At 50.2% G+C, this 21,332-nt stretch overlaps 11 protein-coding genes across 11 annotated transcripts; 6 read left to right on the top strand and 5 right to left on the bottom strand.

Moving 5' to 3' along the window:
• Positions 1–226: 226 nt before the first annotated feature.
• Positions 227–523, top strand: BDQ94DRAFT_30572 (uncharacterized protein). Its single transcript, XM_026775451.1, has one exon. The coding sequence runs from the start codon at positions 303–305 to the stop codon at positions 468–470; it is 168 nt and encodes a 55-aa protein (XP_026626553.1). The 5' UTR covers positions 227–302; the 3' UTR covers positions 471–523.
• Positions 524–1,039: 516 nt separating this feature from the next.
• On the bottom strand, positions 1,040–3,666 carry BDQ94DRAFT_30577 (uncharacterized protein). The gene is made up of 2 exons (XM_026775452.1): positions 1,594–3,666; positions 1,040–1,542 (listed from the first exon to the last, which is right to left on the bottom strand). The coding sequence occupies exons 1-2, from the start codon at positions 3,404–3,406 to the stop codon at positions 1,343–1,345; spliced, it is 2,013 nt and encodes a 670-aa protein (XP_026626552.1). The 5' UTR covers positions 3,407–3,666; the 3' UTR covers positions 1,040–1,342.
• A 2,965-nt stretch (positions 3,667–6,631) lies between these two features.
• On the top strand, positions 6,632–6,957 carry BDQ94DRAFT_170150 (uncharacterized protein; the record flags this gene model as incomplete). Its single annotated transcript, XM_026771427.1, has 2 exons — positions 6,632–6,706; positions 6,766–6,957. The coding sequence occupies 2 exons, from the start codon at positions 6,632–6,634 to the stop codon at positions 6,955–6,957; spliced, it is 267 nt and encodes an 88-aa protein (XP_026626551.1).
• An 818-nt stretch (positions 6,958–7,775) lies between these two features.
• BDQ94DRAFT_143249 (DHHC family palmitoyltransferase) lies at positions 7,776–9,822 on the bottom strand. Its single transcript, XM_026766196.1, has 5 exons — positions 9,528–9,822; positions 8,985–9,474; positions 8,805–8,928; positions 8,707–8,747; positions 7,776–8,651 (listed from the first exon to the last, which is right to left on the bottom strand). The coding sequence occupies exons 1-5, from the start codon at positions 9,634–9,636 to the stop codon at positions 8,093–8,095; spliced, it is 1,323 nt and encodes a 440-aa protein (XP_026626550.1). The 5' UTR covers positions 9,637–9,822; the 3' UTR covers positions 7,776–8,092.
• On the bottom strand, positions 9,690–12,329 carry BDQ94DRAFT_159332 (uncharacterized protein; the record flags this gene model as incomplete). Its single annotated transcript, XM_026769064.1, has 8 exons — positions 9,690–9,899; positions 9,991–10,008; positions 10,176–10,375; positions 10,495–10,566; positions 10,675–11,053; positions 11,147–11,556; positions 11,683–11,801; positions 12,034–12,329. 8 exons carry the CDS (start codon positions 12,327–12,329, stop codon positions 9,690–9,692), a joined length of 1,704 nt encoding a protein of 567 aa, XP_026626549.1.
• Positions 12,330–12,501: 172 nt separating this feature from the next.
• On the top strand, positions 12,502–13,131 carry BDQ94DRAFT_143243 (uncharacterized protein). Its single transcript, XM_026766195.1, has one exon. It carries the CDS (start codon positions 12,868–12,870, stop codon positions 13,051–13,053), a length of 186 nt encoding a protein of 61 aa, XP_026626548.1. The 5' UTR covers positions 12,502–12,867; the 3' UTR covers positions 13,054–13,131.
• A 1,685-nt stretch (positions 13,132–14,816) lies between these two features.
• On the top strand, positions 14,817–16,784 carry BDQ94DRAFT_159331 (cytochrome P450; the record flags this gene model as incomplete). Its single annotated transcript, XM_026769063.1, has 8 exons — positions 14,817–15,071; positions 15,102–15,190; positions 15,259–15,468; positions 15,540–15,672; positions 15,733–15,807; positions 15,866–16,410; positions 16,468–16,521; positions 16,601–16,784. The coding sequence occupies 8 exons, from the start codon at positions 14,817–14,819 to the stop codon at positions 16,782–16,784; spliced, it is 1,545 nt and encodes a 514-aa protein (XP_026626547.1).
• A 201-nt stretch (positions 16,785–16,985) lies between these two features.
• On the bottom strand, positions 16,986–17,532 carry BDQ94DRAFT_170147 (hydrophobin family protein; the record flags this gene model as incomplete). The annotated part of the gene is made up of 3 exons (XM_026771426.1): positions 16,986–17,042; positions 17,099–17,184; positions 17,235–17,532. 3 exons carry the CDS (start codon positions 17,530–17,532, stop codon positions 16,986–16,988), a joined length of 441 nt encoding a protein of 146 aa, XP_026626546.1.
• A 378-nt stretch (positions 17,533–17,910) lies between these two features.
• On the bottom strand, positions 17,911–18,952 carry BDQ94DRAFT_170146 (alpha/beta hydrolase; the record flags this gene model as incomplete). Its single annotated transcript, XM_026771425.1, has 3 exons — positions 17,911–18,396; positions 18,449–18,798; positions 18,850–18,952. The coding sequence occupies 3 exons, from the start codon at positions 18,950–18,952 to the stop codon at positions 17,911–17,913; spliced, it is 939 nt and encodes a 312-aa protein (XP_026626545.1).
• Positions 18,953–19,687: 735 nt separating this feature from the next.
• BDQ94DRAFT_143238 (palmitoyltransferase YKT6) lies at positions 19,688–20,972 on the top strand. The gene is made up of 4 exons (XM_026766194.1): positions 19,688–19,765; positions 19,829–19,994; positions 20,065–20,345; positions 20,398–20,972. Exons 1-4 carry the CDS (start codon positions 19,745–19,747, stop codon positions 20,515–20,517), a joined length of 588 nt encoding a protein of 195 aa, XP_026626543.1. The 5' UTR covers positions 19,688–19,744; the 3' UTR covers positions 20,518–20,972.
• On the top strand, positions 20,325–20,972 carry BDQ94DRAFT_143237 (uncharacterized protein). The gene has a single exon (XM_026766193.1). The coding sequence runs from the start codon at positions 20,535–20,537 to the stop codon at positions 20,709–20,711; it is 177 nt and encodes a 58-aa protein (XP_026626544.1). The 5' UTR covers positions 20,325–20,534; the 3' UTR covers positions 20,712–20,972.
• Positions 20,973–21,332: the final 360 nt, after the last annotated feature.

Here is a 21,332-nt window from a genome sequence, read left to right as displayed (position 1 = left end):
AAAAATGTCATGAAGCCTTACCAGTACTTGTACCTGGCCGAATATCCCTTCTAGTGCTTTGCTTCCAAACTATCTCTTCCCACCAATGTAGCAACAGCACACACACACACAAAAAAGCTAATTCTTCCTACTATACTTCATAGAGCCAGAAAAAGAGAAACTCCAAGTATTGGTATTGGTCATAGACCAACCCGACTATACCCCACCCCACGCAGGTTCGTCATGCTTCATTTCCACATACACCAGTTCATTGGCTCACATGTCTAGCGGGAAACAAGCAGATGGACGTTAACGCATAACCAATGAGCCTGATTCTAATCCAGACGGAAGAAAGAGGGCTTGCCTTCCACCTCCTTTCATCACTTCCAGTCCGACTCGACATGCTTCGTACATATGCATCTCTCTACCTTTACAGTATTATGGCTTTAGATGGCGGCAAGTCGCTGATTGGATTTACCAAAAAAAAGTAGGAAAAAGTGAAAAGGGAAAAAGAAGGAATGATACACATACACATACACATACACATACAAGTAGCTACGCCACACAGCAGGTAGACAGTCGAGGAACCATCAGCTATTCAACCAGTAGGAATAGAAGAAGGCTTGCCACAGCAAACAATACACAACGCACAACAGAACAGAACAAACAGGGCGAAGAGTGAAGACCTGAGGGCTACTCTGGGCACCGAGAGAATGATACCCAATCCGGAAGAGAGTAAGAGGGTCACACAAGACATGAATGCCGAGGTGGGAGAAGTTTGTCTGGTCTGTAGTTTTCCTTGAAGACGCGCAGAAAATGTTGGATCAGCCACTGAGGAAGGAGGCTCGGGTAGGACGAAGTGTAACCAGGGCTGGGACGGAGTCAGAAGACCGTTTGGAGTCTCTTTAATTTCTTTTCTTTCTCTGTTTTGGGAAGTCGCGCATTGCCACGGACATTTCGCGCTAGTGAGTGAGAGAGTTACCTTTCTTCTGTCTTTTCTTGTCCTTTTCCAAAGGTGTGGATGAAGTGGTACACATACTACTCACTATTTACTCTGTACTGTGTACACGACATGCCGTAGAACCAGCTGAAAATCAAACGCTTCCAATTGTAATTGCTTGACTTGTTTGATTGCGCGTGCATCCAGGTCGTTGCGTCTAATAGGCACTGCCTTGATCCATACATTCCTGTTCCTTCAATCCCGAGCAACGCCGGTCCGCTGTTGTACACTCATTCTATTTCTCCCAGCTCGTGATCTGGACCAGCATGTAATCACGTGAACAATGGAGGTATTGAAACTGAAATAATCCAAATAAACAAAAAAGCAATAATGGAACAGAAAGATTGCGCCAGGAGAATATGATCACGCTGCGGCTTTGACGGGTTCAGTCGCGGTCTTCGACCCCGATTTAGCGTCAGGCGCACCCTCGATAGCAAGAGGAGTCGCATTTTCGTCATCCTCGTCTTCATCGTCGCTCGAGGAACTATCCACTCTACGCCCGTGGCGGCGGTCCTCCTCCCGACGTCGACGGCGCTCTTTGATGATCTCTTGCCAGCGAGCATCTACACACCTCATTAGTATGCATTGTGGGCCATGGATCTTTGGGAACATACCTCGAATTTCCTGCGTCTTGACCGCATACGCCTGGATTTCCTCCTTGGTCAAGACTCGAAGAACGATCACATACTCCGCTCGCTCCTCATACCGCTCTCGGCCAAGCTCCAAGGCGGCAGGGTTCACAAGTCGTCGGTCAATCTTGGTCCACCGGGCGCCCGGAGGGATGCCCTTCTTGTGCGCATCTTTCAATGGGGCCACGCCTTCTCGAACGGGATTGGGCTCTTCCGGAAACTTCTCACGGGGAGGCTTCAGGATGCCTTTGGGTGCAGGTGGGTCCTGCTCTTTCGACGCGGCCTGCTCAGACTTCTTCAGCTCGTCGGGGCGGCTGGCATCTGCTTCTTTGAGGCGCGGCAAATCTTCGCTTCGATGACGAGAGTGAGACCGCCGGCGATGGGCGCGATCGACTGTCAAATAGGGGGACAGTCGCTCGCTGCCACTGGCTGAGACATCCGAGCCATCAGGCTTCCTGTGCGCCGATGGCTCGCGTCGGTATTTCTTCAGGTCTTCATCCGAGGTATGCTCATCAGACTCGCTTCCTGAGCGACGTCTAGACGGTCTGCGCGACCGACTGTGATGCCTTCTATACTCCGGTTCCCGAGCGCTCCGGTCCCGGGAGCGATGGCGGTCGGGCCGGGGGGAGAGATCATAGTCAAAATCGTCCGAGTAACCGCTGGCGAGCACTGCAGTCCCTAGGCCCGTGCTCGACCCCGAAGCTGCGACAGCGCTCTTGGCAGAGGTTCGCCTTGAAGCACGGTCATCGTAGGAGTGCCGGCTACTCGTATCGTCATCATGTCGCCGATGTCGCCGATGGTGACCATGGTCGTACTCATCTCTATAAGAAGAGTAGCCCTCGTCGACATCCTGGTGCAAGGATACGGGGGCCCTCTGCCAGGATCGCCGCCTGGCGCTCGCCAGATCTACATCACTGTCAGCGGAGCCGTGTGTGGAACGCCGCACACGGCTGCCTTGGTCCAATTTGTCAAAGCCTCTCTGAGACGGAGGAGGCCCGACAGCTCGTGACTCCTTGCGAGGCAGCAAGTGAGGGTCGTCAAGGCCGGTCAGACTAAGTGGCCTGTTCCTTGGATAAGCCCCTCGCTCATAGCGCAGCCTAGCAAGTGAGTCTTTCTCCATCTGCTCCGATGCATTGGTATAAGAATACGCATCGTAGTCGTCAATATCCTCGCCTTTCCGGAGACCTCCAGTTGGGGGATACCGCAGACGAGGGCTGTGCTCGTACACCGGATATCCCCCATGAGGCACTCGCGACCTTGCTGCTCCCTCATGAGGGTCTAGGTGCCCAGTATCGCTGGCATAATCAGTGTGTGAGAGATGATGCCGCCGGTGGGGTCGGTGCGAGGAGGCGGGTACAACGTAACGGTCATGATCTCGACGCGGGCTAGGGGTTCGCTGGTGGCCGGGGACAATGACAGGGGAAGCCCGGGACAAGGGCGATGCGGGTGTGTCATAACGGCCGGAGGAATAGCGAGGATCCACCGCGGACATGGTGCTGCTCCGCACTCGCGGGCGGATGGCATACTCCGTCCTCAACTTGGTGGAATGGCCGGGGTCTCGATATGTAGTGGAAGAAATGGGTTGTGCTTCCAATCGGGGTTCTCGCACCAGGCGAGGTTCGTAGGAAGAAGCGTAGTTGACATCGGCATGGTAACCCGGGTATGGCGGACGGCCGGCAGAGAGGTGGTAGGGATCGTAGGAAGCACTGAGCTGCACGGTGCCGGTGGAGGCCCGCATAGGATCGATCATACGCGATCCGCTGGGAGACATGGGTCGGTAACGCGCAGCGGGACCCATCCTGAACCCTTGCAGATGCCTGAGATTAACAATGGACTGCGAAGTGCTATTTCCGACCGAGGAAATGTGGGGTTAGCACAGCGCAAGACGTCCCAAGAAGCTCCGCAGAAGGTTCTTGGGGTGGGCTTGCAGTGAGGGCAGAAAGGACAGGTAAAAGAGGACTTGGATAAGAGAAGCGGATGAATAGGCAGACTTTCTGAGAAGATAAAAAAAAGTCTGTGGGGTGGTTGGGTGAAAAGCCGTTCAGGCACCCGACGAGATGAGCAGTAGATGATAAAGAGGAATAATGCCAGAGGGGCAAACGGACCCCGTGATAGGCAAGGGGGAGGGGCAACGATGGAGACAAGAAAAAAGAAAGGAAGAAAAAGAAAAGAAAGGGATGAATTTGACAGCGATTGACAGGCCGATGCCCGAAAGGACAGACCAACCGGAGGGGGGAACAGACGGCGATATTTGAAGGGGATGGTGCTCACTGATTGATGGAACCAAACAATGGACAGTGGATTTCAGGAGAAGGGGGGTTAGATTGAGATGAAAGGATCAGAGCAAGTGCCAGAGATTCCACTCGTGCGGGGGGGGAAAGAAGGGAAGATAGATTGATTGTTGTGAAGATGAGAGATGAAGACGAAGCGATCTTCAAGAATCCGAGGCGGAGAACGTGTGACGCAAGATGCGCGGAGGGGAAAAGAAAAAGCACCAGAAACCAATCCGAAGCACACGGATTTCCAAGCAGTTTTGTTCCGAAACACCCCCAAGGAAGTATCCCCACTTGTAGTACTCAGCCGTGGGTAGTTGTCCGGAGCAGTGAACTCCAAAATTATTGTTGTCTGATATACAATAATGCAGTAGTGTAAGACCAAGACAGAAAAGAAGAAGAGAGAAGGGAAAGAAAGTAGTGAGTAGATGCTACTAGTCAGAACTGTGGAAATGGCAGTTGGCCAACCACGGATTCGCAATCGCTGGTTTTCGGGCAGGAGCCGCAACTGCTTATCTCAGCAGCCCGCCCCATTCTTCGATTTAGTAAGGAATTGGACTAATCGGGGATGGAGCATCTCTCCCCTCCCCAATTCATATCCCATCATGTCCATCATGATCTCGCTTTTCTTTGTCTCTTTCTTTGGTCATTGGGCGTCCCATTAGTATCACGGGTTCTTACTCTCCTGCCATTTCCGTCAAACCTTCAAAGCATTGTCTGTGATTCCCAGCTGAGGATGACGGCAGTTCCAGTATGGCACACACCTAAACCTATGTCAGTCCCACTCTCTCTGCCTGCCTGCCCCCCTCTGCCATCTTCCGTCTGTGGTGTCAAGAGACAGACTCTCCTCACGAATTACTTTTACTTACCGTGTGTACTAAATACTAATAGCCTTAGTCTGAAGGGCCTTTCATTAGTCCGGTCTCAACAGCCGACATTGTATGACTTTCCTGCTCCATCTCAGGCGCTCCAGCACCGCTGCCCTCCACCCACCCGGGTGCCCGGGCAAATCATCCGTGGCCTCGTATCCACCTTCTTCAGTTACGCCTCGCCAAGCTAGGAGCGGATGATGTCATCCCGGACGAGTCTGAGGCATTCGGTACGCTTTTGGTGGCCCCAGTATGGAGCCCACCACCAGCCCGAGTAAGATTAAGGGCTCTGAATGGCCGTCCCGGTGGAGTCGGGCGGAATTTCTAGAAGAATGGCTCAACCATCACTGACTGTCGATCCAACGGGCGCTGCTAGCCTTCCCATGAAGCTGTTGACGGAAGTCCGGCACACATCTGCCTTGCGAGAATGGCGTCTGCCAGTTCCGCCGCTGGGAGCCACGTAACGTCCCGGGCGGCTTCAACCTTGATCAGCCGCGGAAGTCGCATACACTGTGCCCTCTCAGTGTGGTCAGATCATCCCCGGTCCTCTTCGAGCCATAACTAGCACCACTTCTCCCGCTTTTTGCAAGCCAAGGGATGCAGATAACCTCGGGCATAAATTAGCCCCCTTGAAACAATGGGACGGGCGTGCTCTGGTCGGTTGAAGGTCCTTGCGGCGGTTATTATCCACCCCAGTGCTACTTGACTTGCTTCACCGGACAAGCGAAGGGAGTGCGCGATTTATTTCGGGCCCCTTCAGCACCCTGGCAATATCCTGCACAATGAACGGGAGGACCAAATTTCTCTCTGAGCACTTTCATCAAGTACACTGCCAGGGGACGAACTAAAACGCCCTGGGTGTGAGTGTGAAGGTCATAGTGACATATGCCTCCTTAGACAGCCCGTCATCTCGATTTTCTCAATGCGCTCGTCCTCGAGTCGGGTATTGACGAGATTATAATACTCTAGCATCTACTTCTTCGTAAGTCTATTCTCCTTCTGTAGCCAGCCACACACTCCCTTCGTTGGACTTCAAGTCTAATGTGGATACATTCTTATGACTCTTTCTCACTAGGCCCTCTGTTTCAGGTGTCATCATCTGGGAACCTCGAATCTGACGGTCTCTCATTGGAGCAACCAGCCACGGCCCAGCTAAGCCACCTAGTGCCCTGGAGAGTTGATGCCCGCATACCTGAACTCAATCCTTCGGGGCAGCATTGGAATAAGGCGTCTACTTGTCACGCACAGCCCAGGGCCCCATTTTCACGGGGCAGACGTTGCTCAGCGCACAAGAGAACGGGCCATCTGCTTGCATTATTGGAGCAATGCCGATAGGATTCTGCCTGCAGGTGCCTGGGCCGTTCCAACCCTTTGGGACCCTAACCACGAGGTGACCCATTCGGAGTACGCGCATGCCATCTTCCTCATCGGAAAAGCTCGACATTGCTGGCTTCGTCGTCGATGTATGCAGGCCAGGGCACCTCGATAACAGGAATGTTCTGCCCAGGTATATTGCCCGCAGTGCCTGGACAGCTCATCGACTCTGTCAAAGGAACATTATTCTGTGTATCTGTCGTTGAGTCTGGTTCTACATATAACCATCGTCGTCGATGTCTATAATTAATCCTTTCCTTCCATCTCATTGTCATCGACTGCACAGTCAATCTCAGACTATCAACAAAAACTCAAGTGTTTCTCCTTTCACTTCGCTTTTCGTGAACAGTTCTTATACACTCTCTGCGTCCTTGAGCCACTTCACAGACCCTCTTCACTCTCAATTGATCCTGCGCCTGGCTAGCTGTCTTGTCCCACGCCGACCCCATCCCCAGATCCAGTCAACTTCAGTCGCAAATCTTTCTATCGCTTCCCATTCTTGCAGCCATGGTCGACCAAGTCCAGAACCTCAACACCACCATAGTCCACGCAGCCGTCAGACCCTCCATGGCCGGCTGGTGGGTATGCTGCTACTGCGGCAGCATGAACAACCCGTCGCTGAGCTCTGGCCGTTGCACCAGCTGCAACTCCCACATTCGGTGCGCTTCCTGCAGGCCTGCCTGATGTACATCGACCCCACTCTATGCCTATGTGTGTCCTTAATGCACATGAGTCACGACCTTCACGGTTATGTCAGTCTTTACGACCTGTACGATCTTGAATACCTTCAGCTTCGATATCCCTTGTGCGTGATGAATCTCGACAATCTATGACAGACGTTTCGGGCCTGGTTTGGTTTTGCTTCTGGTTTCTGTTTTCCGTTTAGCTGTATATTAGATAGATTCCGGGTCTTTGTACATTAATTGTGTCATGTTACTACGTGTACTTTAGGAGATATAAGGTTGTGGTGCCGATGTTCATGCTTATTGTACTTCGTAGAGGTTAGTGCTTAGGCTTCCTCGTTGCTGCCTACCTGCCTGCGGACTTGAAAGAATTTAGGCAGAACATGTATAGATCATGATTCTTGCAGATCATTTACATCAGTGATATCACTCCCTGCTCAGAATAACGCATGACGCGAGTAAATCATTAATTGGAAACCTAGTAGTTGTAGTGACGTACAGTCTGGTAAGTTCCTCTCATGACTGGTACTAGTCACTGAGGTGCGGTTAGTAATTGAATATATCTGAACTCGCCGGTAGTTCCACACCCGCCCAGCAATTATGGCATTGCGGGGGTAAGTTAATCGCCTGATTTTTTCATTCCAGTACAGTTCTTACTTCCTACTTAGTATTAGTCAAACACTGCTACATCTACACAGCCCAGACCATAGATCATTGCCATAATTTTCCCCTGGAGGGTTTCCCGCTGGTAACCCACACCTACATGAATTACAACTCCCAGAAGTGGCCAAGGCGGTCAAAGCTATTTTCAATGAACGAAAGAATTAGTTATCCATCATCCTGTTGCCTGAAAGCGACCACAAGATGAGGTGTAGATAAAGTTCGGGTATAGAATGTGATTTTCGGAACTTAAAGGAACTGGATCCCTGGATACTATAGACGGGGTTTAAATTCTACGCCACGGGAATTGAGGCTATCGCCACGTGCGGGTGTATTCTCCGGATCAATCGGAATATACCACACATTCCTTCGCTTCACTCCTGTCCCGGTATTTGAATTGTGAGATAGGATTAGTCTGTATTAGTTATGTATGGATAGAATCCAAGCTATTTATGTATGCAAACGTAGAATAGCACCAGTTGGGGAGAGCCAACGGACTGGTGGTATCCAAGAAAATACAGAAATAGGAAGTGGTAAGGCAAACTCGGATGAAGGTTTGAGCAAGGTCAATGCGTGTGGTAGTATATGATGAAATGGACAATGAATCTATGGATTATCCAATTTGTCACCCTTGCGATCGTCTATGTGAACTTCGTCTTCGCTTATGTTTTCTTTCTGTGTCATTCTGTGTTGTGGGCTGCGATTCGGGTGGAGGGTCTAATCCGGCCTCCTTTTTCAGGCGGGACACTACCGGTCCTAGTTCGTAGAAGCTGTCTCCTGTAGTGCGGTCTGCACATGGGCTTTGTCTGAGAGGTAGAAACCAGTCGATGATGGAATACCCCAGGACCTGTTGGAGGTTCTTGAAGCGACTGCCGAGGTCGAAAGGATTCTCGCCAGGCAGGGTTTGGAGAATGGCAAAGACATGCTGCTTCTCTGGTGGCTGGTAATCTCTCGCCGCCTCAGGGGAGAGAGGCACAGGAGGAAGTGGGTACGTTATGGTGCGGAAAGTGGGTGCCCATCGTGACTCGGGGTTGAGCCTTGCCAGCATACGATCTGGCACGCGGATGGCCAGAGTCCATACTGCAGACCGACGATTCAGGTTCTCAATCGTTGACAAATTCCACATCGCAAGCTGCAAGGAACTGATAGTCATCCCGAAGGAGAAAAGACCGAAAAGGGAGCTCCTACTGATCGTTAGAAGGCGATCGGTAAACCTGAAGCATACATCGAAATACTTACAATCCAATACCGATAGCCAGATGAACATTGGCTCCGCCAGCCTATGCAAAAGAAAACGGTTAGTTTACAGACCAGAGAGATTAAAGACATTTTCTCACATCTTGAATAATCTCTGCCGTGAAGGTTGCGCATATTATCAAACTGAATGCGCAAAATATCAGAGTATAAAACACGAATTGTATGAAGAATTTGAATGATGTTTCGGAAACCACGCCTCCTACCCTGATCAAATGTAAATGACAGTCCGGTCCAGTGATAACTGAGAAAGAGGAACTCACCAAGGACAAAAGTGGTCCATCTTAAGCACACACCTGTCTACCTCTCGACAGTGATGTGCTCTATCAGGCTTGTAGCGAGAACATGTCGAGCAATAAAGTGGTCTCCCATCCTCTTGGCAAACAAAAACATCTTTTGTATAGAAACTCTCCAAGCCAATAATATCCAAAGGAATTGCACCACTGTCGGCGTTGCCGTCTGCACCTCTTTCAATATCAACGTCCGTCTTATCCGGCTTCTCGGCTGTCCGTGTCCTTCTGTGCTTTCTCTTCCTGCGTGGAGGGCGGTCCGATGGTTCCGTCTCTTGCTCTTCCTTCGTCGGTGCGGGAGCACGGGGTAAGAAGCCAGGGTTGCGGGTGATATTGAACAACAGCCGGAGATAAGTTATTATAACGACAAGAATGAGAATGTAGAAGATAACGAGAATGGCTATGCCAGCGCCAACTCGACGGCCGTGGGAATATTTTGGGAGAGGGCGGATCAGGTAGTCAACTGATTCGGACAATTAGCGGCGGAAGTAAGCCATTGGCTCAGGGGGCACTTACTGCATAACGGCTTTGTGACAATATAGCATGCATATACACATACACACAATAGAAATGGCGGAATAGCCCTGGCAACCGCTAGATTGACGCGCCTATCTGGGCGCGCCATTTGAAACAGAACGTGGAAGGCTTACAAACGCCTCCGCATCGGAGAACAGTCAGCTAGCCAGTTTCAGGGAAGTCGACCCGCATATGTATCCATATTAACATAAAGTATATACAGCTTCCACGGAGCGAGATAACAGTGCGACAAACAAGCCCGTGTGAAGCAATATGCGACGATGGGGACCAGAGCCGAAGTTGGCAAGAGGTTGCAATGGCAGTGTTAGGCTTCCAGGAACGTGACAGGCACCATGTGCAAACAGGGCAAACCTCCGTCATGATGTCATGTGCACAAGTCACGTGATGATAAGGGAGTGAGCTATCTACGTTCGCGATGTCCCCCATACAATGTGATGCCTACGAGAGAATGTGGGACAGTCTTCGTCAACAAAATTCCATTCAGAAGGCAGCCGTATTTGCTCGCCAGATTGACTCATAGACGGCCCGTCTTGTGCTGGTTTGAGGTATTTTCAAGTCAACGACGACAATTTTTCTACCTAGAAATCAAACCCTAAACCGACTAATGTTCGTGGATTCGTGCCGAACCTGCTTGTTCGGGACAGTCTTGTACGCTGACATCGATATAGATATCGACACGTGTATGATATGACCTGCGGGACTGTTTTCAGTTTGTTTCAGGACGTGTGATATCCTAAAATGCGGTGCGCCGTTGCTCTGAAAACTTCCAGGCTTCGCCAGGATGGTCCGATGCGCAGTGAGATCACGAATTAATTTGACATCTACAGCTGAGGATTATGATGATCATCGGAAATTAACGGCCCCGTTTAAATGTCAAAAGGGTACATGGCTGTGGCAGGATCGTTAGTTGGATATGTCATGGAGAGCTAGAACTGGCCATGACAACCTTCCCCGCAGTTGTTGTACCATTGCTGTGCCGTCAATACGGGCAATGCCGTAGGTGGTGCACCGTGTAGAGCTGAACATCAGGATAAGGCCCCCATTAGTTCGTAGCGAGACTCAGCTCTGAACAGACGCGACCACGTTAGTGCCGGTTGCTAGTGATGGGTGATGTTCGTTAGTGGACTTGCGATGGAGCCGATGGGAGTCAGCGTCGGCCGCCTTGGCTGCACATGACATGGAGCCTCATGCGGGAGATCGGAGAAGCCGAAAATAGGCACGGGGAGCACTAGGGGGAAACGAGGGCGGTACAGGAAAGAAAGTGACAGAGCAAGCAGGAAGACCAAAGTGCGAAAGAGAACAAGAGAACAAACGATGACAAACCTAAACCTGAGGTTTGTAATGCACTCAGTCATCGTTCGAGGTGGGCAAGACGTCATTTTGGCAGGGCATGTGCCCGGGTGATCGAAGGGCTTTGATGGCTTAGGCAGAACTAGTATGGGTGCCTGCTTACTTGGAGCAGCAGGAGTCGCGAACGCTTGACCGACGGAAGCATCACGAATAGGCTTATCGGCGCCCCATCAACTAGGGGAAATGAACGGTCAACGTCGGAGTCACAGTCAGAGTCTCGAACTGCAGCATCTGGAATTTCGAGGCACAGGGCACGATGTTGCCTGAATTGTATTTGCGCGCGCTGTTGACCAAAGTGGAGCCCCCTTCAAGGCCGCAACCAGGCAACATAGCGTAGAATGGAGGTGCCCAGGTCCCGCAGTGTCAGTGTCATAGTCCGCGAGTCCAGAAGCAATGAAGGGGGGAGGGCAAAGCAAAGGGGAAAAGAGGGGAATAAGCACAAAAAGGGCGAATTTTCTTTGGGAATAATAATCGAATTTCCCTCGAAAGGAGGAATTAAGCCATAGAGAGGGAAGGAAAAGGGCATGGGCGGAGTGGGCGCGCGCTCCCGGGCAAAAAAGAGAGCCTCCAAGCCTCGCCGGATTCCGCCTTTCGCGAAGGTATCCGGTGGACCCTAGAATGTTTTGAGTCAACATTCGGACAGCATATCTTACGATGTCTGTTAGTGAGACAAGTCCAATATGATTCAACCCAGTCTGGGACTGCTGATTGCTCAGGTACGAGCAGTTCGGGGTCCCAAAAAGAAAATGGGGTTGCCAAGCCACTCTGGTCGATCGACTCTAACCTGAATGGCCCCGACGTTGATCAGGCATTGCACCTGCTTGATGACTGAGATGAAGGCTAGGAGGGCGCCTTTTCGTGAGATCAGCCACAACCATGGCGAGGGCGCCTTGGGGCCTGGCTCTGAATCATCACTAGTGACAACGTCTCATCTCTGTGCTTCTCTCTTACCTCTCTTGAAGTTTTAAATAACCTCCAAACCCCAGCCTTCGATATGGATTCACTCACTCTCATCTACTACTACAAAACTACAAACACATCTACCAAAAGAGCTTTGGTTTCAATCCATTGTTGCTGCCTTCTATCTTGCTCCTCCATAGCTTCCCAAAATACCTTCTACACTTTTTATAGCTACCTCTCGAACATCATCTGCCACCATGTCTGGAGTCTGGTACTGCTGCGATTGCTCCGCTGGACCTCACCGGCTAGGCCTTGACGACATCTGCCTCCAGTGCGATCAGCCACGCTGCTCGAACTGCCACATTGATACTCAAGACACTGTTTCGCACCACTGTCACGAGTTGTCGCCATACGCACACGCTCCGGCTCCCCAACACTCTCAAGTCTCAGGGAACCCTGTCGCAAAGATGCCGACCTTCTTGGGATGCAACCAGCCCATCCTTCGAGGATCATTACACCACAGCCATACATTGCAACATGGCATGCCTGGAATCAACAACCAGGACTCCCGGGGCACGGTCAGCCATGGCAGCCTATACTTCTGCTGCCAGTGTGGAGATGGACCAAAGCTGTGGGACAACCAGCCGAGATGTGTGATCTGCAATCATAACATCTGCGGATACTGCAAGCCGGCGAAATAATTTATGAGGACGGTGACATGAATCGGTAAGGACCAACAAAAGAATTGGGTTGGTTTGGAGCATACAACTAACACTTGTTTTGCAGCTGTCAACGCATTGTTTGATCTATGACCACCTTAATCCATCGATTGCGGGTACTTTACTTGAGCGTTATCGTTATGAGCGGCATGAACATGGAACAGACATGACCAGGAGTCTTGGGTTTACTTTTTCTTATTTTCTTTCTTTTAATTCGTTTTACTGCGCTGCTATTATTTTTTTTTGGTAACTCCTTCTTGCATGAGCGATTGCATTATTTTGGTTGTCAAGTGTCATATTTAGTTCTGTTTTTGGTTTTTTTTCGGTTATTTATTGTTTTTAGTTCATGGATGACTGTACTAAAGATACGACTTAGAGTTGGGGCGGCTGCACGTCTGAGCGAGCCGGACTCGCTCGGTGGTGGCAGCCGCGAAGAAAGCCTTGGAGTTTGTGGGTCGAGGGGGACAATTTTCTGGATGGATAGACTCTTGTGCTTTTTTTTCCGCGCGATCTTCCAGGCTTGTATCAAAGAATGATCTCACTTGAATTATCTTCCTTGTCGCATTGAATTTGCAGTGCCAGCAATAATGCCGTCTGTAAATGCGATTGCCCAGTTTCGTTCGGGTGTTTTTGGTCTTCAACTCAATAGAAACCCACCCTTCCTCGTTACTCGTATGCTCTCAGGGGAGGCTATCTCAAATATAGGACCCGGGTCTGCTATCAGCCTGACGATGGGCAGCCATACATTATCAAGGAATTGTGACTTCGATCTCCATACTCCTGATAAAGCGCTTTGTCCTGTGATTTCCCAGTGGACATTGTCGTCGACGTGGTTGAAGAATGATTCGTAGCCGCGGGGGACCTTTCCTAATTCTCCGAAAATAGATAGGATTTCATTGTGGGTGAGATATGGCATCTTGACAGGTTGATGGGGAGAGCGTATGTCTGGCCACTAAGTCTCGCTTAAGGATCTCTTTGTATTTAGGAGGTTAAGGGAGGATATTAGTAGCGAGCGGGAAGTCCCGATGATTTTCGTAGAACCCAAGCATTCATGTGGTCACAGTTGAAGCCAGCCACATTCCAGGTAAAAGTCAAAATCGCGGATCAATCTTCCGCGATTTAGTCGCTTCAGCTTTGGACCAGGTAAAGACTACTGCGCTCTAGTCATATTCACGCATTGCAATGCACAAATCTTCAACTATCTCCATATGTCAATCCATGGATGTCTTCTTCTGTTTGATGGGATGCTGTTGGCTTATATCGTAGGGATGATGGTTTCCAAAGCTACGAGTCCATCCAACTGAACTTAATCCGGGCCTCTTTCCGAATGACAAAATGACTGCGGCTTTGTGGGGATAGCACTTGCACCTATGGAGTTCAGTAATGGTTTGGAGATCGAGAAAGCTAACCAATGAGTGGCGATCACACAAGTAGTTTACAGAACTGAGCGACGGTGTTGGGATCGCAACCCTATACTGCAAAATAATGGGGCGCATCTCCACGCAAGACCCAATCCATGAACTGCTCAAAACCCAACAAAAGCCTTGCTTCGGCAACATGATGTTCGGGGGCATTATTATTCTCTCACATGGCCAGATAAAGGACGTCTGCGATGTGTAAGTCATACTCAGAATCACACTCCTCGAGGAAACCGCCAAAGCCGTGTTCTTATTCTTATACCCTTCCATTGATGGTGGTGTGCATGCCTCAAGAACTTTGTGGAGTACCATGACCAGCACGTTCCATAGAGGCTACAGTGAGTCCTCGGAAAAGACTTCCTCTCGACTGTCCAGGCCGGATTTCGGGAAACAAAGTTCAGCATGGCATGGATCTGCACTGCCCTGAGATTCCGAATGGCAACGCACAAGACATTACCAGAAGGGATCTAGAGGAAGACCAGGCTTTATTATTGAGCCGGAGAAATTTGGCGCAGCTTAGCTGATCCTCCGCGGAGCTATCAAGAATCGAAACTTATAAAGGCTATATCAATGATTTCATGACTTCCTACATTCTCTGAACCAACACTCCATTGCCTCCATGACCGGATATGGCAACGCATGATGTCAAAGTCAAACGGGGTTTGCCTGCCTAGTTCGTACCGTGTGGGTGTTCGACATTAAATCTTAAACCGACTTGCAGAACAGTGAACTGGTATGCTTATAAGCAACTAGTAGCTCCACCGTTGAGAATGCTGTCCTTGCTTTGTTTCTTCAGACGATCATGTCAATATCTATTCATACAGTAACCATTCTGACACATAAGACATTCTCCACCACAACTGATTGCTTATCCCTCTAATATGGAGACCATCTCGGAACGACTTCCAGTCTACTTCCACTGGGCACCACTATTCATCCTTGCTCTACTTTTCTTCAACTACATCATAGGAGTTACCAAAGCCATCAAGTCCCCTCTTTCACGAATCCCCGGGCCATGGTATGCTGCCTTGACAACATTACACTTAAACTATGCATTCGCGAAAGGAACGATATGGAAAGCTGTGGAGAAATCCCACACGAAATACGGTCCTATTTTCCGCCTCGGACCGCGACAAGTGTGGATATCAGACAAAGAAGCCATCTAGGCCATCCTTGTGACAGTTGATCTGCCAAAGGTCACAATGTATGCAGAAATATCCAGAGATCGAAGCAGCCCTGGATTGTTTGGAGAGATGTAAGCGCCCTACTGTATCGGTAAAGGTGAAGGCAATTGGCAATAATTTGTTATTGATCTCATCTTAGTCGACCAGATCCACATAAGCGACTGAAGAAGTTTTTATCTCCAGCATTCACAATAGCATATGTTGATGGGCTCGAGTTCCTGTTCTCGGAATGTGTGGGTGACCTTATCAATCGATACGTGGATCTGTTGTCATCTCCGACGTCAAGGGGACAGAAAGAGCTGGTAGTTACGGACCTTATGCAAGACCTCCATAGCCTGGCACTTGACATGTGAGTGTCCTCCGGCCAATTCGAACCCAACAAGGATATTTTGTATTTGTTGACATTATCTCAATAATAAGTATGGGAGAATGTTCCTTTGGCAACGGATTCGGACAGACGAACAAAAACAAGAAATTGGAACTTGAATTCGATGAAAGCGTATGGCGGTCGATCCCAACGGCGATTTTCAAAGGGATGACTCGCAGATATCAGGTAATACACAATATTTCCTGCTTAGAGAACCAAGTGAGCAACATGATAACACAGAACTAGTTTGTTTATATTAAGCGCCTTCTAAGAAGGCTTGGTCTGAACATCGAATTTGACTGGCCACGAGAGATGATTGCTGTACTTACATCCCGTGAAAAATCCCCAAGGATGAGCAAATTAACTGACAACCAAATAGGCCATCTCCGCGGTGGCAGGCCATAGGAAAGCAAAACCTAAGAGTGTTCGCCCCGATCTTCTCCAACACCTGCTCGAGAACGGCGAAAGGCCAGACAGCGGAGTCAAAATGGGGACCAGGGAGGTTGTCGATCAGATGGCCGAGATACTATTAGCCGGGTCCGAAACCACGTCGGGAACAATCGCTTGCTTTTGCCTCGAAACCCTACGCAATCCCGAAATAAAGGAGAAATTGTTGAAGAGCCTACCGGTGCTTCGACCAAGTGATCCAACCATCTCGAGCAAGACAGTCAGAACGTCTCCTGAGTACGAGTACCTGGAGGCATGCATCAAAGAAGTGCTCCGATTACATCCAATAGCATCTGAAATGGGCCGTCGGACTGGGAACACTCCGATCAATTTAATGGGATACTATCTCCCTGCCCACACGATCGTCTCTGCGTCTTATAGGCAGCTTCATCGAGATCTGAAATACTGGGTTGACCCTTTGCGCTTTTGGCCTGAGAGGTGGCTGGATCCTCGGCCTTCTGATGTGCCTGCACCTGAGTAGGTCGAACTATTGTCGTTGGGCGATAAGGCGGGGTGTTAACACTCCGTATCTAGCATGCACGCTTACTATCCATTTTCTGCTGGGAAGCACTCTTGTATTGGCAAGAAGTACGTTCCTCTCCTTTCCTTTCTTTTTCTTTTATAACTCTTTTGCCCCTCTATAATACTGATTGTTCGAACGCAACAGCTTCGCAATGGCAGAAATTAGAATGTTGACCGCCAATATCTTTTCCCAGTTTGACTTGGACGAGGTCCCAGGACAGAATATTGACTACAGGCAATATATCACAATGCAGTTCGAGCACGGGTCTTGGAAGGCTTTCCTGACGCCAAGATACGAGCAATCTACTCCAGTCTCGATCTCTATCTGAATAATGATGTATGGCAGATGAAAAGCAGGATACAATATTAAGATAGAAGATACTGGTAGAAAAACTAGAGCAGGAGGAAATATCAATAGAATCAGAGATTCAAAGTTTTATTAATAGCTGGTTCAACACGGAACCAGAACTAGACGAGATGATAAAATCCATAATGTAACTGAATGGATAGTCTATGCTATGACCATGCGCTTACAGAAGCGATCCCAGAGCAAGGCAGGGAAGACCCACGCCGATAAGGTTGCCCTCCTGCGATACACATCAGTATGGAGGTTGTGAAAAGGGATCGGTAATTTATCACTTACAGTGTCGCTGCCGCTGCCCTGGCAGCAGGCGGCAGTCTGCTCGCACTGGTCGTTGAGCAAGTTTTGCAGACCAACAATGTTAAGGGCTATTTGATATGTGTTAGAGATAGTCTGTATCCTGCAGCGAATTACATACCCTGGAGGTCAAGTGGGGAGCACTCATCGGCCAGGCCAATGCCCTGGGAGCCGGAGCCAGCGCCAAGGAGGTTGCTCAAGACGCCAGACAGGAAACCGCTGTCAATGTCGGTGGTGTCACCGGCATAAGTGGCCTTGTTGCAGCAAGAGAGCTGGGCGTTGTCACCGCAAGAGTCGGCTCCCTGGGAGACAGTCATGCCAGCAGGAGCAGGGATGTGAGTGACAGAGCGACCGCGGACGGAGGGCTGAGCCACAACCACGGTGGCAAGAGCGAGAGCAGCAGCAGCAGTGAACTTCATTGTGACTGTGGAGGGTTGACTCGAGTGAGTGATAGATGAAGATTGATTTGGATTGAAAGATAGAAGTAGACTGATGATTGAGCGAATGGCTGGTGATGATGATGAGAAGAGCGAGGGTTGAAGATGGCTATTTATGCCTTCGTGTCGCCAGATCGTACCTGACCCAGACTGACGTTGAACATGGCTAGTATCGCTAGAAGTTGTTGCATTCGTGGCAGGCTTGCTGTTTGCGTGAATAGTAGTGTTGCATCCAGAAGGTCATGTCAGGCACAAGCGAGACCATTTGGAAAATTCTGAACTCGGCCGTTGCATTACCCAACTTCCAGCTGGGTCCGCAATGGAGCCTATCTCACGATCTGTTGTGGAGGACATGCAGAGTTACACAAGCCGTGTGGTAAGCCGAGTGGTGACAGCCATCCCTTGCTTGGCGCTCCCGGCAGGCTTTTTACCCAGCGTTGCATCCCGCATTCTCAGCCGCCGTTTTGGAACCTTGGCCGTGAACGCCTTTCCCGGTTCCTGGCGCTTGTTGAGAGTCAATTCAACCGTCTTCGGTCCCGACCGGCTTCGTTCCTTATCTACCTTCTCGGGCTCACCGACCAAACACCGATAGACAAAGTTTACAGCTGCATCTGTTGTTTTCAGATTCCTGGGAACGTAATGTGTCCCCCAGAAGGTTTGGATTTCAACATGACTGCATCTTTCTGCCAGGCGGTATGTAGAGTTTGGTGTGATCATTGTGTCGACTTCGCCAATGTATAGTAGGGTAGGGGTGCAGATCCTCGGGTAGTACAGATCTCTGTACATGGGATGGCCTAGCATAAAGCCACTGTATGCGACGACAAACTTGAGCGGTGGATGAGTGGTCTGTGAATGTTAATCCGAGAATTACTTAGTTAGGTTACATGAGTATACCCACATGGACGCCAAATACAAGGCCGCGATTCTGCTTCTCCAGTAAGGATGCAATGATCATCGCCAGGGTCGCACCGGTCGAGAATCCGATTATACCAGTTACCGGATTAAGTTGCTCCAGCTGCCCTAGCACACGCCGCACACTCTGTTCAAGGCCTGAGATTCGCTGGCAGTCGAAAATTCCATACCCCCAGACCTTCGACTGCAGATCTGGAACGTTCACGTCGAAAGGTGCTTCACTGTAATGTAGCTTGAGATATGGTAGCGATCGGTTGCTCTGAGGACCACCTGAATTGAGGGCATCTTGGAGAAAGTGCGTTTTGTGATGGAACACATCCATGGATTGCCCATGGCCTACAAAACAAATCAGTGCTGGTAGATGGCATCCCGCTACTGAGTTCTGACCATGAAGCATTAGAATGTTGGCCTGTTCAGCAGTATTCGAGATGTCTGCGCTATCTGCATAGTTACGTAAATAGCCTGTCGGCATCAGCTGAATGTTGGTCATCTCTAAGGCGATGAAGTGTCGACTTTGTCCTTAAGCAAAAAAATTGTCTATCAAAGCCTGGATCATACTTCCAGTAGAAGACGATGTGCAACATTGCGTAGTTGTTACGTCGAGCTGACGACCAGCGGTTGAGTTGACCGCAGATTGCTCACTATTGCACTTCATTGACATAGAATTCTTAAGCATACTGTTGCGGAGTTCCAGCTTGCTGGTGCATTCCTTATGTTTCAGTCGAACGCGAATGTAAATACGGCAGCGTACAAGCACTTTTCCTCGCCTGTTGAAGCCTCGTGTCAGGGATCTGATGCATTTCTGCGCTAACCCTTCACACCACGGAAGGTTGCATTTTTGACCTTAGCAGATGGCATAGCGAGAAAGTAACTGTAGGCCCGAAGGGGCAAGCCCGGTAAATCGAGTGCCCGTGTGTTTCATAGATGCCCGAAAACTAAGGCATATATAGTGCCACAGCATGCGATGGTGGACTTTCTGGAATGCAGCTGTGCATCTTGGCAGAGAGACCGACCCAGGAATCAAGCAACAAGCCACATTCCAGCTGAGGATTGAACGTCATCAGGGTACCGATCATGCCAGAACATCAGTGCATTTACGAAGGCTGAAGAGAGGCAAGAGTAGATGGAAGTGGGCGGGAAGTCAAGGGAAGTGAAGAGAAGATGCATGTGTCGCTGCCTCAGGCATGAGGGCGGTGAAGGACGGTCGGGACCCTTCATTGGGAATCCCCGCAACTTTGCCAGCTCAACGACGTCAGCCTCTCCCAGTCTCACCCTCGCCATCATGAAGCTCGTTTATCTCGGGGTAAGGAATGACGGATGTTACCTGTTCATCGTGTCGGCTGTCTGACCCCGTTCATCTGGACAGATTCTCCAAAATGCTCAAGCTCCCGCCGTGGAGCTCTGCGCCGAGCGCGATCTCAGCAGCTATTCGCGCTTCACCAAGGGCAGCGTCAGCGAATTCATGACGATGTTCAGTAAGACCGTGGCCGAACGGACGAAACAAGGACAAAGACAGGACATTCAAGAGCAAGGCAAGTTGGCGTCCCTCGGGGTCATCTTTTCACCCCCTCTGCGGCAGCCCCTGACCGCCGGTCGCTACAGATTTCACATTTCACGTCTACGCGCGAACCCAAGGCATCGCCGGAGTGATTATTAGCGACAATGAGTACCCGTCCCTGGCTGCTCACCAGATCCTCTCGAAGATGCTGGATGAGTTCCTCTCCCTGAACCCGAACGCCGCCGCCTCCCGTGACCCGGTGCCCTTCCCCTCCCTCAAGACCTATATTCAGGCGTACCAGGACCCGCACCAGGTGGATAGCATCCTCAAGATTCAGAAGGAGCTGGATGAGACCAAGATCGTTTTGCATAAGACTATCGAGAGCGTATGTTCTGCGCGCATACCTGTGGGCAGAATGGTGCTAACTCCCCAACCAGGTCCTCGAACGCGGAGAGAAGATTGATGATCTCGTGTCCAAGTCGGAGGGGCTCAGTGCCCAGTCGAAGATGTTCTACACCTCTGCGAAGAAGCAGAATTCGTGCTGTGTGATCATGTGAGCAGCGCGCCGATACCTATGCCGGTAACACCCACGTCGAGAATCCTCGACACGACCCTCGGAATAGAGGATTTCGGTGCGAACATGAAGATCAATTTTTTCTGTGAATTATTTGGAAGCGTTCTGTTGCTACAGGCATTCGTTTATGGTTTTTTGACCAGGCTGGATTTGCAGGCACATGCGGGACAGGTTTGATTTACGGTAGACGAAGAAATAAGCCCGAGAGCAATGAAGTGGCTTTATGACTTGAGATGATATGGCAGGGCATCAAAGAATGAGATGTAAGGGGGAAGAACGTAGACCCGAAACTATGTGAATACACAGTTTGGCGTACTGTGGCCTCGTCCCAGCAGTGGATCCGTAGAGGGGCGCATCTGCGATGCTTATCTATGCTCGGGATCCGGCACGTTGATTGGCCCAACCAGGCAGTGCGATGCCTAAGTATAAGTATTAGACTAATTTATTGAAAATCATGGGGAGATATTAGCTCATCGTCAGGCCCTAGTCCGCCAGAGTATCGACTCGTGCACTGTAGGGTCCCTGGACTGGCTGCAGCACCACGCGACCACCCCTAAGCATTCAAATCGGCCCTAACCCAGGTACAACGACTTGCCAGCAAGATGACAGTCCCCGTCGGTCTGTTTCATCCTCTCTCCGGCATGTTGTTGAGAAGTCTACGTGTGCCAGATACCATCCAGTGAACCCTGCAAATCGGCCGATCATGCGGAGGGCGGCCACCCGGCCAGGCACGTTAGGGCTTCCCAAGGCACCCCCTCCACTCCAAGCAGCAGCACAACGAACAGCATCATCGGTGGT

The sequence above is a fragment of the Aspergillus welwitschiae genome, assembly GCF_003344945.1.
Source record: "Aspergillus welwitschiae strain CBS 139.54b unplaced genomic scaffold BDQ94scaffold_15, whole genome shotgun sequence".
Lineage (NCBI taxonomy): Eukaryota > Fungi > Ascomycota > Eurotiomycetes > Eurotiales > Aspergillaceae > Aspergillus > Aspergillus welwitschiae.
This window is presented reverse-complemented; position numbering and strand designations above follow the sequence as displayed.